Genomic DNA, 14613 nt, shown 5'->3' with positions numbered 1-14613 from the left:
CAAACGTTGTCGAACTGTTCGTGCAGATGGTTGTTGTCTTGCAAATTTCTCCATCTGTTGACCCGGGGATCGGGACGTGGCTGCACGATCAGTTACAGCCATGCGGATAAGATGCCTGTCATCTCGACTGCTAGTGACACGAGGCCGTTGGGATCCAGCACGGCGTTCCGTATTACCCTCCTGAACCCACCGATTCGATATTCTGCTGACAGTCATTGGATCTCGACCAACGCGAGCAGCAATGTCGCGATACGATAAACCGCTATCGCGGTAGGCTACAATCCGACCTTTATCAAAGACGGAAATGTGATGGTACGCATTTCTCCTCCTTACACGAGGCATCAGAACAACGTTTCACCAGGCAACGCCGGTCAACTGCTATTTGTGTATGAGAAATCGGTTGGAAACGTTCTATATGTCAGCCCGTTGTAGGTGTCGCCACCGGCGCCGACCTTGTGTGAATGCTCTGAAAAGCTAATCATTTGCATATCACAGCATCTTCTTCCTGTCGGTTAAATTTTGCGTCTGTAGCACGTCATCTTCGTGGTGTAGCAATTTTAATGGCCAGTAGTGTAGATTGGATTACGGCCGTGTTAATCCCATACGATACGATTTTAGACTCCATGCTTTCAGTAACCGTCCAAGGGGAGGTTCTGGTCGAGACCGAAATTTGCATCTCCGAATTATTTACAAGGGGTACCCAAGAAAAACCGGAATTGTTTTTAAAAGCTATGTATTTTCAAATTGTTTACAAAACAACCTCATCCCCTTCAAAATTCTCTGCATTACAACGAATACATTTGTCCCACTTGTGTTTCCATTGTTCGAAAATTTTTTTGCAGCCATCTTTAGAAATGGCTGACAGCTCCTCCCTCGGTTTTTTCTTCACTTTTCAATGTTGTTAAATCTGTGCCCTTTCATGCGTGGAGGCAGGTCAGGAGAGTAAGGTGCGTGGAGCAGCGGAACCATGCCAAAAACTGTCCAACAGAGATGGCTGTATGTGCATGTGCATGTGTGTTGTCGTCGTAGAAGAGCCAGTTTCCTGTCTGCCACAGATCGGATCTTTTTTGGTGAACACTATTGCACAGTATTCTTAAAAGTTGAAACTTCCTGGCAGATTAAAACTGTGTGCCGGACCGAGACTCGAACTCGGGACCTTTGCCTTTCGCAGGCAAGTGTTCTACCATCTGAGCGGCCGAAGCACGACTCACGGCCCGTCCTCACAGCCTTAATTCTGCAATGATGGTATTGACTGCGTTTTGCCGCTGGTGTATTTTACTTTTCTGTCAGATTTCCAGATAGAGTTTTGTTGTGGAAGGTATTAAAAGCATGTGGAAATCCGCACTACGTTTCGAGTTCGGTAAAACGTCACTTATCTTGGAGATCCTGCGTCTTTTTTAAAAAAAATGTGGTGTGCTTTTGTCGTTGATTTTGCAACAGTGTTCTGATCTGTTTTGTTTATCATGGGGGATCAGTCCATATCTTATTAATTTATTCGCCGTAAATGTCGCAGTTGAACACTGTTCTTTTGAATCCAAGCCACACCTGGCCTTCTCACTGAATTTGGAAGGAATGGAGACCGTCTGTATTGTGTGGAATCTAACCTTCAGTGCCATCGACGGTGGCAAATATCAGTTTATTAATTATAAATTAGCACCATGTTATATTTTCCTTTTTTACGCAGGGTCACTCTCCGTTCTGGACGTATATTGATATCAACCTTTTTTAAATTTCTTTTGCTGTCAGGAATCAAATACTGAAGTCCGTCCCTGTAAGTAATATTCATTCTGTGTTATACCGTTACTCCTTGGTGATAAAATCGCCCTATCACCGTCTCCTTAACGAATCAACGAAAGGTGTCATCATCTGTTAATGAAATAACTTTTTTTAGTGGCGTAGCTTTCCGTCACGGCATTCTTAGAGAATTTTGTAGTGTTGAAACATGGGCATTGTTTATGACACACAACGGCCAAGAATTTTGTTTTAGAGACTCATAATTGTATTACTGCTGCGTTAGCAACAAGTCCAGGTATGATGATGATGATGATGATGATGATATTTGTCAACTGTTTGGTGAGATTAAAGCGAAACTACAAATAATACACTAAGAAGGATTATTGGCTACACAGTTTATTTGCTAAGTACTCGTGGTTCCGAGCTGTGATAGATTCGGCGTATACGACTAGATTTGAGACAAACCTTCCCCGTTCCGCTTCCCCCCCCCCCCCAACTCTTTCCCCGTAGATAATATCTTAAGGCCATCGTTTGGCGCAGGCTACTTAACGGCGACTTTTGTGCCTTTTAACGAAGCAAGTTGGCTCGGCCTATTCTGTACGAGGAGAGATTTGGGGCCACCTGTTGCCGGCTCTCGCGTTGCATTAGCACATAAATTACAGACCTTATTTACAGCCCCACCAACTCTTCAGACCTCGTTCGCCTCTAAGCGTTTCCAAATTACTGCGTGGTCCTCCCCCTGCTTGTATGATTGTGAAGATGCAGTTCCTGCACGTTCTTAGGTTGCACCATGGATGTGTGTCACTCGTAGAGCAATGTCACCGTTTATTTCCACCACCATATATGCGCTGCTGACTTGCCGGGGGCGGGGGGGGGGGGGGGGGAGGGGGGTTACCGCTAGTTAGTCGTTATCACCTGCAAGTGTATACTGCCGTTTATAAATACATGCTCACCAGGCAGGGTTATACAGCGAAGCGCCAAAGAAATCGGTATAGGCATGCGTATTCAATTACTACCCAAAGAAACAGGTACACCTGCCTAATATCTTGGAGGGCCCCCGCGAGCACGCGGAAGTGCCGCAACACGACGTGGCATGGGCTCGACAAATCTACACTCCTGGAAATGGAAAAAAGAACACATTGACACCGGTGTGTCAGACCCACCATACTTGCTCCGGACACTGCGAGAGGGCTGTACAAGCAATGATCACACGCACGGCACAGCGGACACACCAGGAACCGCGGTGTTGGCCGTCGAATGGCGCTAGCTGCGCAGCATTTGTGCACCGCCGCCGTCAGTGTCAGCCAGTTGCCGTGGCATACGGAGCTCCATCGCAGTCTTTAACACTGGTAGCATGCCGCGACAGCGTGGACGTGAACCGTATGTGCAGTTGACGGACTTTGAGCGAGGGCGTATAGTGGGCATGTGGGAGGCCGGGTGGACGTACCGCCGAATTGCTCAACACGTGGGGCGTGAGGTCTCCACAGTACATCGATGTTGTCGCCAGTGGTCGGCGGAAGGTGCACGTGCCCGTCGACCTGGGACCGGACCGCAGCGACGCACGGATGCACGCCAAGGCCGTAGGATCCTACGCAGTGCCGTAGGGGACCGCACCGCCACTTCCCAGCAAATTAGGGACACTGTTGCTACTGGGGTATCGGCGAGGACCATTCGCAACCGTCTCCATGAAGCTGGGCTACGGTCCCGCACACCGTTAGGCCGTCTTCCGCTCACGCCCCAACATCGTGCAGCCCGCCTCCAGTGGTGTCGCGACAGGCGTGAATGGAGGGACGAATGGAGACGTGTCGTCTTCAGCGATGAGAGTCGCTTCTGCCTTGGTGCCAATGATGGTCGTATGCGTGTTTGGCGCCGTGCAGGTGAGCGCCACAATCAGGACTGCATACGACCGAGGCACACAGGGCCAACACCCGGCATCATGGTGTGGGGAGCGATCTCCTACACTGGCCGTACACCACTGGTGATCGTCGAGGGGACACTGAATAGTGCACGGTACATCCAAACCGTCATCGAACCCATCGTTCTACCATTCCTAGACCGGCAAGGGAACTTGCTGTTCCAACAGGACAATGCACGTCCCCGTGCCACCCAACGTGCTCTAGAAGGTGTAAGTCAACTACCCTGGCCAGCAAGATCTCCGGATCTGTCCCCCATTGAGCATGTTTGGGACTGGATGAAGCGTCGTCTCACGCGGTCTGCACGTCCAGCACGAACACTGGTCCAACTGAGGCGCCAGGTGGAAATGGCATGGCAAGCCGTTCCACAGGACTACATCCAGCATCTCTACGATCGTCTCCAAGGGAGAATAGCAGCCTGCATTGCTGCGAAAGGTGGATATACACTGTACTAGTGCCGACATTGTGCATGCTCTGTTGCCTGTGTCTATGTGCCTGTGGTTCTGTCAGTGTGATCATGTGATGTATCTGACCCCAGGAATGTGTCAATAAAGTTTCCCCTTCCTGGGACAATGAATTCACGGTGTTCTTATTTCAATTTCCAGGAGTGTAGATCAGGAACAATAGAGAACCTATAACACTTCCTTGGGGTACATCGGATATTACTTCTGTTTTACTCGATGACTTTCCGTCTATTACTACGAACTGTGACCTTTCTGACAGGAAATCACAAACCCAGTCGCACAACTGAGGCGATACTCCGTAGGCACGTGTCGAAAGCCTTCCGGAAATCTAAAGATATGGAATCAATTTGACATCCCCTTTCGATAGCACTCATTACTTCATGAGTATAAAGAGCTAGTTGTGTTTCAAGAGAACGATGCTTTCTGAATCCGTGCTATGGTCAATAAATCTTTTGTACGAGTTACTTAATAATGTTCGAATGCAGTATATGGTCCAAAATCCTGCTGCAAATCGGGTATTGGTGTGACTTGAGCAATTTTCCAGTCTTTAGGTACGGAACTTTCTGTGAACGAGCGGTTGTATATAATTGCTAAATATGGAGCTATTTTATCAGCATACTTTGAGAGGAATCTGACTGGTGTACAATCTGGACAGGAGGCCTTGCCTTTATTAAGTGATTTAAGCTGCTTTGGTACACCTAGGATATCTACTTCTATGTTTCTCATCTTGGCAGTTGTTCTTGATTGGAATTCAGGAATATTTACTTCGTCTTCTTTGGTGAAGGAGTTCCGGAAAACCGTATTTAATAACTCTGCTTTAGTGGCACGGTCATCAGTGACTTCACCGTTGTTATCGCGCAGTGAAGCTGTTGATAGCGTCTTGCCACTGGTGTGCTGTATGTATGACCAGAATCTCTTTGGGTTTTCTGCCAGATTTCGAGACAGAATTTATTGAAAGCCTCTCGCATTGAAGTACGCGCTATATTTTGAACTTCTGTAAAACTTTGCCAATCTTGGGGATTTTGCGTTCTTTTAAATTTGGCATGTTTTTTCGTTGCTTCTGCAACAACGATCTGACGCGTTTTTTGTACCATGCGGGATCAGTACCACCACTTATGAATTTATGTGGTATATGTATCTCATTTGCTGTCGATAGTATCTCTTTGAAAACATTCCACAACTTTTCTAGACTTACTTATAGATCGGAAGAAGTGAAGACTGTCTCTTAAAAAGGCGTTAAGAGCATTTTTATCAAATTTTTTAAACAGATATACTTTGCGTTTCTTTTTGATGGTTGTAGGTGTTACGGTATTCAGCCTAGCAGCAACTGCCTTGTGGTCGCCAATCCCTCTGTTGGTCACAATACTCACTATTTGTCCAGGATTATTTGCTGCTAAGAGGTCAAGTGTGCTTTCATAACCATTTACGCTTCGAGTGGGCGCATGAACTAATTGTTGAAAATAATTTTCTGAGAAAGCATTCAGTACAATTTCGGATGACGTTTTATGCCTGCCGCCGGCTTTAAACGTATAATTTTTTCCAACATATCGAGGGTATATTGAAGTCACCACCGACTGTAGTTGTATGAGTGGGGTGCCTATTTGAAATGAGACTCAAGTTTTGTTGGAATTGTTCAGCAAGTATTTCTTCTGAGTCGGGGGGTCGGTAAAACGATCCAATTAATAGTTTAGTCCGACTATCAAGTATAACCCCCTACTCATACTATTTCACACGAACTATCTACTTTAGTTTCTGCTACAAGGCAAACTACCTCTGACAGCAATAAATACTCCACCACCAACTGTATTTAATCTCTCCTTTCTGAACACTGTTAGATCGGTTGAAAAAATTTCGGCTGAAGTTATTTCCGGCTTTAGCCAGCTCTCTGTACCTAGAACTATTTGAGCTTCAGTGCTTTGTATTAGGGCTTGGAGCTCTGCTTCTTTCCCAACACAGCTATGACAATTTACAACTACAATACCAATCGTTTTTACAAGTACCTTACTGTGTTTAAACTGCCGACTTTTAGGCGGACGCCTCTTCTGTGATTCCCTGAGAGCCTCTAACCTAAAAAACCGCCCAGTCCCTTCGACACAGCCCCCGCTACCCGTGTAGCCGCCTCCTTTGTGTAGTGGACTCCTGACCTATTAAGCGGAACCCGGAAAACCACCACCCGATGGCGCGAGTCAAGGAATCTGCAGCCTACACGCTCACGGAACCGCCTGAGCCTCTGATTCAGACCCTCCACTCGGCTCTGCATCAAAGGACCACAGTCGCTTCTATCGACGATGCTGCAGATGGTGAGCTCCGCCTTAAGCTCGGACGTAAGACTGGCAGTCTTTACCATTTCCACTAGCCGCCCAAAACCAGACAGAATCTGCTCCGATCCAAAGCGACACACGTCTTTAGTACCGACATGAGCCACCACCTGCAGTTGGCTGCACCCTGTACTCTTCATGGCATACGGAAGCACCCTTCCCACATCCGGAATGACTCCCCCCGGAATGCACACTGGCTTCCTTGCCCACCTGGGCAGCCATGTTCCTAAGGGCCCCATTACGCGCCTAACGGTGGAGCTCCCAACTACCGGCAAACACACCCTCTGTGAATGCCCAGACCTTGCGGGCCGAGAAGCTTCCTCTGGAACAGGGTGGACGATTGCATCCAGCTCAGAGACGTCGTCAGCCACAGATAACGCCCGAAACCTTTTCGTCAAACGAACCGGGGAGGCCCTACGATCGGCCCCTCGGAATGTTTTTCGCTGCCTGCCAGACTGTGGAATGATCTCCCACTCGACCACGGGTGAGGGCTCAACCTCAGTGCAGGCAGTACCCGGGGCGGCCACAGCGGTGTGCTCTCACTGACGGTGTAACCGACACTGAAGCTGTTCTAACCAAACAAACAAAAGCATGTACGATACGAGGGTCGATAGTAATGGCGTTAATGTACACTACACTGTTGTTGAAATAAAAGGTTGTGCCTAGTAAGCACTCGAACACGCAAGAAATTACAAAAATAAACTAGTAACTACGCAGGTAACTGAAAATTAGTCGCTCCTGTTTGAAGCTCGAAAAAATATGTAACAAGCGAACTGTGTACTCGCCTTATTAGTAGCAGGAACTAGCGGTGCGATCTCGCTGACGGTGTAACCGACACTATCAACTCACTTGCTTTTGCGAGTGGACTAATGAAGTCGAATCGAAAGTTTGATCGCCATTTTCTCGAAAATAATTGTTGTGCACCTAAGCCAAAATAGGTGTCCCTTTACTTTTCGCACTTCTTTCATCCTGCGATGATCCGACTGTGGCAGAGAACGACCGGTGGCGGTGTACGTCTCACAACTCACCGTCACAGTTCGCTTCGGCTAGTAGCTTTCCCCCTTCTGCTATTGTTTTTTGTAAAAGCATTCTTAACTAATGCTTGCTGTTTGCATGCAGTATCTCTTCCAAAGCTTGATCAGTGTAGATGTAATGCATGTTCGTGGTACTGTAGTTTGCGTGTTTACCCATCTGTATGTGCTCGTAACCGTGCCTTACCTGAGTGTGTTCTGATATCCCGTCGCTTGGTCACGCTTCTATTGCTGCTCTTCTGTCTGGTATTTAAGACTGGTTGCCCGCTGCGCATGTTCGCTACTTGGGGATGTGTGTCGGTCGATGTATGCATGGTTTAGGTCCAAAATTTCGCAAGCTTATTATTTTTGTCGTACCTAACTCAGCATGTAGCATGCTGGACGTCAGGTGAATGCTGCTTGGTCTGAAATAGCAACGGGTCGGATGATGCGTAGCATAGTGTGCTTCCGCCACCAGTGAGCTGTGCAGTATTTTGACACAGCTATGTTCCGAGTGTTTCCGATATCCAGCCTTCATTTACTCTGGTCAACATTCACGTAAGGGTAGATATTAGCGCAGGTAGGTTTACGTCTTTGGAGGAAGATATCCAGTGCGTTCCAAATACCGCCAAACTGTCATGTTCTGGAAAAAAGTTTCCAATTTTTAACTTCCTAGGTTGTCACTCTGCTACCAACTTGAAAATAAAATACGGAATAAATTAACGAAATATAATATGATGTGTAGCAGAGTACACAGAACACTAGGCTGTGAAGTGTGGAGGAAAAGAAATTGCAAAGTATTGGCCTCACCTGGCTTGATGTACCTGTCATACTAGAGGACAACACGAAAGCAAGACGAAATGGTTTTGCAGGTCTTTGAAATGAAACGTATGAGATGTGTGAAAGTTTGCAGTCTGAGGGATCAGATAAGAAATGTAAACATCAGAAGTGAGTGGGTAATTTATTCATTTAACGAGTTAATAGAGGAAAACAGAGTAAAAGGGCTTGAATATATACCCATAGGAAGAACAAGAAAATAAGTGTTGAACTACGAACCACAAGGTAACAGATCATGATATTGATCGACTGAGATCGTGACAAGGGCTACTCCTTGACAAGAAGAAGAAGAAGAAGAAGAAGAAGAAGAAGAAGAAGGAGGAGGAGGAGGAGGAGGAGGAGGAGGAAAAAACCCCTCCACATACCTGAGTGTTCAAATGTTGACCATAATCAGCAAATGAGATCATATTTCCTGAACACGGTGGTAGAAAGATTACAGAATAACGTAAACTGTAATCACAAGTTATTTGCTGTAAAGCAGTTTCCAAAAGTTGAAAATAAAAGAAAGTTATGAAGCAAAAGATTTAAAAAAAATCAAAACAAGGAACAAACAGTTAATGGAGAATATGATTACACCTAGATGTTATACGTGCTTGGCGACGTTGGGGCATGCTTTCTGCTAGGTGGTTTGGTTCAGAGGTTTATTTGAAATCGATACTGTCCTTGAGCGGAAAAATCTATGTAGGTACTGGTGGAAGGACTGCAATTCCGACATCCCCTTGCATCCTACAAATGCTCCGTAAGATTCCGTGCTTGACGTGGGAGAGGAAATCGTGTCATACTGCGCCAGACCGGTCAGGAGACCGATGACAAAAGTTATTCGTATTCGTGAAACTCACTAGTCAGTCCATGCTGTGGATATCTTCACCCACAATAAATTAATCCACAATGGCAGATCAGTGCGAACGGGCATTATAATCCATGAAGAGAAATTATGGACCACCTCCAAATCTTAATAGCTGTACTTTAGGTTGCAGTATAGAATTTTCTTGTATCTTGACCTTACAGAATTATTCCCACAATGAAAGAAGACGGAAAGCTCTCTACACCACTGCAATATGACGCGTTCCCCGTCAAGACCCAGCATCACCAACCTGGTATCCTGCGACGTCTGTGGGATTCTAGCCGCCTCAACTTTTCCCCCGGACAAATTTGCGACCAGAGTTTTTCTATAAACTAGAGCCGGATCCATCTGCGGTGAGGACAGTCTGTCTATTCATTCACAGCTCAGTTATCACTTGATATCTCCAAAATACCGTATGTAGAAAGGATTTAGAGAAGTTACTGAAAGGAACAGCAAGACAGAATATGGCTTGGTGATAAACAGAGCATGGACCAACATGATGGACAATACTCGTACAATGACTTCCTTAGCATTAAAATAGGAAACGACGGGGTGGGGGGAGAAGTGCAAGAGAATTCTCCTATATAGGAAGTAAAATTAAACGGGGAGGCTGAAGAAAGGAAGATAGCACAGGTAGGCTGGAAGAGACAAATAAAACCGCCGCCAAAAGTGTGCGTCTGGTGCAGAGCACAGAATGTAAATGAAACGAGCATCTTCTGATATCCAGAGAGGAGAAAACAGAAACTGTTTGAAATGTGGTTGTGCCGATGAACGTTAAAAATGAAGTTGATCGATGAAATGCAATATGACGAATTACTGAAAAGGGCGGTCGAGGGAAGAAGGTTCTGGAGGATACATACTAGAGGGGCATCTGGTACAGCATTCAGGAACTGGCAGGTTACAGAGAATGTTGAATGTAGCGGTTAAGTAGAGATGTAAAGATCAGCTTAAGAGTGTGAGAGGTGCAAGGCAGCTGCAAACGAGTCGAAAGACCGGTGACAAAAACCACACAATAAAGAGTCCTGTCCGATCACCTGCCATACAGACCCACTGCTGTCGACCTGCCTGATACAACGGATGCAGGGGAACTTCGAATTCAGAAGCAGCTGTAAGTCTTGCAGTTGAGACCACACACCAGTCGTGTTGCGGAGTAGTCACTCGTGACCTACGATGAGTGTTTTGTGTGTCTTTGGACTATGAAGCCTCGAAGCGTCACTTTGTAAGCAAGACTAATAATACTGGCGAACAGTGCCTGGCCTGCATGGGGGCACGAAGATTCTAGCTCGCTTATGAGGCCAGTTGGGGTATGCTGTGGCACCACATTCTGAACTTCACTTGGTGGCCGCACACTGCTCACAACTAAAATACTACTTGTACATAATGGATCTGATGTAAGTTATGTTCCCCTCTGAATTAGGATGTACCCTTTTCCTGCACAGGCAGCATAATTCCAGTTTATTGGAAAGTTTTGACAGTAAATTGCAGTGATTTGAAAAAAAAAAAATGGCATCGCGTGATGTCGACCGACCGCTGTGTCTTCATCTGCCATATGTCGTCATTTGGATACGGTATGGAGACGCATTGGGGGTCAGTAAAGTGATCTGCCGAACTTTGTTGACTTTCCAGAGCTGGGAGACGCAAAGTCCCGTCCCATCCTGAAGTGGCTTCACGAGGCAGCCTCCTATCGAGGGAAAGCCCCTGGCAGTACCGAGAATCGAACCGAGGTCTTCTGCACGGCAGTTACATGCACTGATAACTCAGCTACGGAGGTGGACAATTTTTTGTAGTTGTTGGTAGGACTGGCATTACGTCACTCAGCCTCGTGAGGCCAACTGAAGACCTAATTAGATCAGAAGTAGCATACCCAAGGTATAAGCTGGGAGAGTGGGTAGCTGACCGTACGACCTGCTGTACCACGTAAAGTGGTGCTGATCTCAGAGGATGTCATGGCAGCTAGTAAGTATTGCGTGGTCTTCAGTTTATGATCACAGACACCAGGAATTCCTTTGGACGGTAGTGTAAATAGAGACAGGAAGGATTTCTGAAACTGTCGGTTATTTCAAATATGTAATGTTTACTGACACAACCTTTATCTGGTGTTAATTGGGTGTCAACAACTGGAACTCCGATAGTCTCGGGTTGCAGCTGGTATTCGGAGAGTGATCAATAAATAACACACATTAGATGTTCTGTCACGCTACTGTAGTTCACGGTGAGCCTCTGGGTGACATTCTGTCGAATGTAATATGCTCATTGGACGAAAACAGTAATGTCCCCCTCCCTCAGGATAACGAGAGTACACTGTGGCATCTACTATGTAGGGATCAGCATGGGTTTCGAAAAAGACGATCGTGTGAAACCCAGCTCGCGCTATTCGTCCACGAGACTCAGAGGACCGTAGACACGGGTTGCCAGGTAGATGCCGTGTTTCTTGACTTCCGCTAGGCGTTCGATACAGCTCCCCACAGTCGTTTAATGAACAAAGTAAGAGCATATGTACTATCAGACCAATTGTGTGATTGGATTGAAGAGTTCCTAGATAACAGAACGCAGCATGTCATTCTCAATGGAGAGAAGTCTTCCGAAGTAAGAGTGATTTCAGGTGTGCCGCAGGGGAGTGTCGTAGGAGCGTTGCTATTCACAATATACATAAATGACCTTGTGGATAACATCGGAAGTTCAACGAGGCTTTTTGCGGATGATGCTGTGGTGTATCGAGAGGTTGTAACAATGGAAAATTGTACTGAAATGCAGGAGGATCTGCAGCGAATTGACGCATGGCGCAGGGAATGGCAATTGAATCTCAATGTAGACAAGTGTAATGTGCTGCGAATACATAGAAAGAAAGATCCTTTATCATTTAGCTACAGTATTGCAGGCCAGCAACTGCAAGCAGTTAATTCAGTGAATTATCTGGGAGTAGGTATTAGGAGCGATTTAAAATGGAATGATCGTATAAAGTTGATCGTCGGTAAAGCAGATGCCATACTGAGATTCGTTGGAAGAATCCTAAGGAAATGCAATCAGAAAACAAAGGAAGTAGGTTACAATACACTTGTTCGCCCACTGCTTGAATACTGCTCACCAGTGTGGGATCCGTACCAGATAGGGTTGATAGAAGAGATAGAGAAGATCCAACGGAGAGCAGCGCGCTTCGTTACAGGATCTGCAGGAGAGACGCTCAGTAGCTCGGTACGGGCTTTTGTTGAAGTTTCGAGAACATACCTTCACCGAGGGGTCAAGCAGTATATTGCTCCCTCCTACGTATATCTCGCGAAGAGACCATGAGGATAAAATCAGAGAAATCAGAGAGATTAGAGCCCACACAGAGGCATGCCGACAATCCTTCTTTCCACGAACAATACGAGACTGGAATAGAAGGGAGAACCGATAGAGGTACTCAAGGTACCCTCCGCCTCACACCGTCAGGTAGCTTGCGGAATATGGATGTAGATGTAGATGTAGACTGGACAAGTATCTGGATACAAGAGATGTTAGTAACCGCCACTGACGGAACATGTGGCCAAATTTGAACAGATGCCATTGCCGTAGCTGGCATTTGTCGCTTTGGTGACAATTTTGGCCACAGAGATGTGAGAGTAGCAATAAGGGAGATTGGGATGGTTATGTTCCAGTCGTCATAATGAAGGGAAACTCTTTGATCAAGAGGGCGAATGCCTCTTTTGGTGGAAAGTACTGGTTACACAATCAAAGAACGATCTGTTCTTGGGAGAATTGCCGTAGAATTGGAGGCTGAAGTGATACACAAGTCTAGAAGTAGATAGCTGTGGATGAAGAAACTGCTCAGCTAACTGGTGGCAGGAAGTGCAGTGAAGGTGTGTACGGGGACGTGACGAGGGGGACTGTGGTTTGGGCTGTGCAGAGTACCCGAGCTGCCCGTGCCCCATGCAGTCGTGTCCAAAAAACGTCCATACTGGGCCTCTTACTGGTGACAGCAGTAAGGGGCCGGCCAAGCCCCAGCTACAACTGCAGCTCCAGCCCCCGGCGGCCCAGCCGCAGCCCCCGCAGCAGGCCCAGCAGCAGCAGCCGCCGCAGGCCCCCGCGCCCGCCCCCGCGCCGCCGCCCCCGATGCCGCTGCCGCTGGAACCCGCTCCCTGCCCGCCCAGCCCGGCGCGTGGCAGCGCGGGGGTGGGGGTGCCGCCCCCGCCGAGCCCCAGCCGCGACGGCGCCGCCGCCACGCTGCTGGTGCGCCGCCCCCGCCAGGAGGGCTCGCCGGCCGCGCTGCCCCACACAGGTACTGTGCTGTCCGCCCGCCTCTCACCCAGCGAGGAGAGCTGGCCCGAGTGACTGGAGTGGTCACTTCATCTGTTGCCCTCTTTTCTTTCTGTCTTCTTTATCTTTCTTCATCGGCCACCCAGTGTCCTTCACAGTCCCATCCCTGTTCTTCATAATCTACTGCACATCTGTCATACTTCGCCCATATTTTAAATCCTGATCAACTTCTCCAGTATCATCCCTCTACTTCATCATCATTACATTCTTCTCCCCCTCTTCCATCATAATCATCATCGCCATCATCATCATAATCATCATCGCCATCATCATCATCATCATCATCATCATCGCCATCATCATCATAATCATCGCCATCATCATCATAATCATCGCCATCATCATCATAATCATCGCCATCATCATCATAATCATCGCCATCATCATCATAATCATCGCCATCATCATCATAATCATCGTCATCATCATCATCGCCATCGCCATCATCATCATCATCGCCATCATCATCATCATCGCCATCGCCATCATCATCATCATCGCCATCGCCATCATCATCATCGCCATCATCATCATCATCGCCATCGCCATCATCATCATCATCGCCATCGCCATCATCATCATCATCGCCATCGCCATCATCATCGCCATCGCCATCGCCATCATCATCGCCATCGCCATCGCCATCATCATCGCCATCGCCATCGCCATCATCATCATCATCGCCATCGCCATCGCCATCATCATCATCATCGCCATCGCCATCGCCATCATCATCATCATCGCCATCGCCATCGCCATCATCATCATCATCGCCATCGCCATCATCATCATCATCGCCATCGCCATCATAATCATCATCGCCATCGCCATCATAATCATCATCGCCATCGCCATCATAATCATCATCGCCATCGCCATCATAATCATCATCGCCATCGCCATCATCATAATAATCATCATCGCCATCATCATCATAATCATCATCGCCATCATCATCATAATCATCATCATAATCATCATCGCCATCATCATCATCATTATCGCCATCACCATCATTATCGCCATCACCATCATTATCGCCATCACCATCATTATCGCCATCACCATCATTATCGCCATCATCATCATCATCGCCATCATCATCATCATAATCATCATCATCATCATCATCAATAACAATATGCCCCATTTTCTTTGACAGTCCTGTCTCCTTGCCTTCTTTCTTGTCTTCTTAGCCTT

General features: G+C 47.0%; 1 protein-coding gene across 1 annotated transcript in view; it reads left to right on the top strand.

Annotated features, from left to right (window-relative positions):
* Nucleotides 1-14613, top strand: part of LOC126424613 (basic proline-rich protein-like) — a 147872-nt gene that overhangs the window by 74558 nt on the left and 58701 nt on the right. Inside the window, exon 4 of the mRNA XM_050087351.1 lies at nt 13004-13375. Within this exon, the coding sequence (XP_049943308.1) occupies nt 13004-13375 (372 nt within the window). The remainder of the gene's footprint in view (nt 1-13003; nt 13376-14613) is intronic.

This window comes from Schistocerca serialis, chromosome 10, assembly GCF_023864345.2.
Source record: "Schistocerca serialis cubense isolate TAMUIC-IGC-003099 chromosome 10, iqSchSeri2.2, whole genome shotgun sequence".
Classification (NCBI taxonomy): Eukaryota; Metazoa; Arthropoda; class Insecta; order Orthoptera; family Acrididae; genus Schistocerca; species Schistocerca serialis.
The sequence above is the reverse complement of the archived record's forward strand: the minus strand, read 5'-3'. Positions and strand labels throughout refer to the sequence as shown.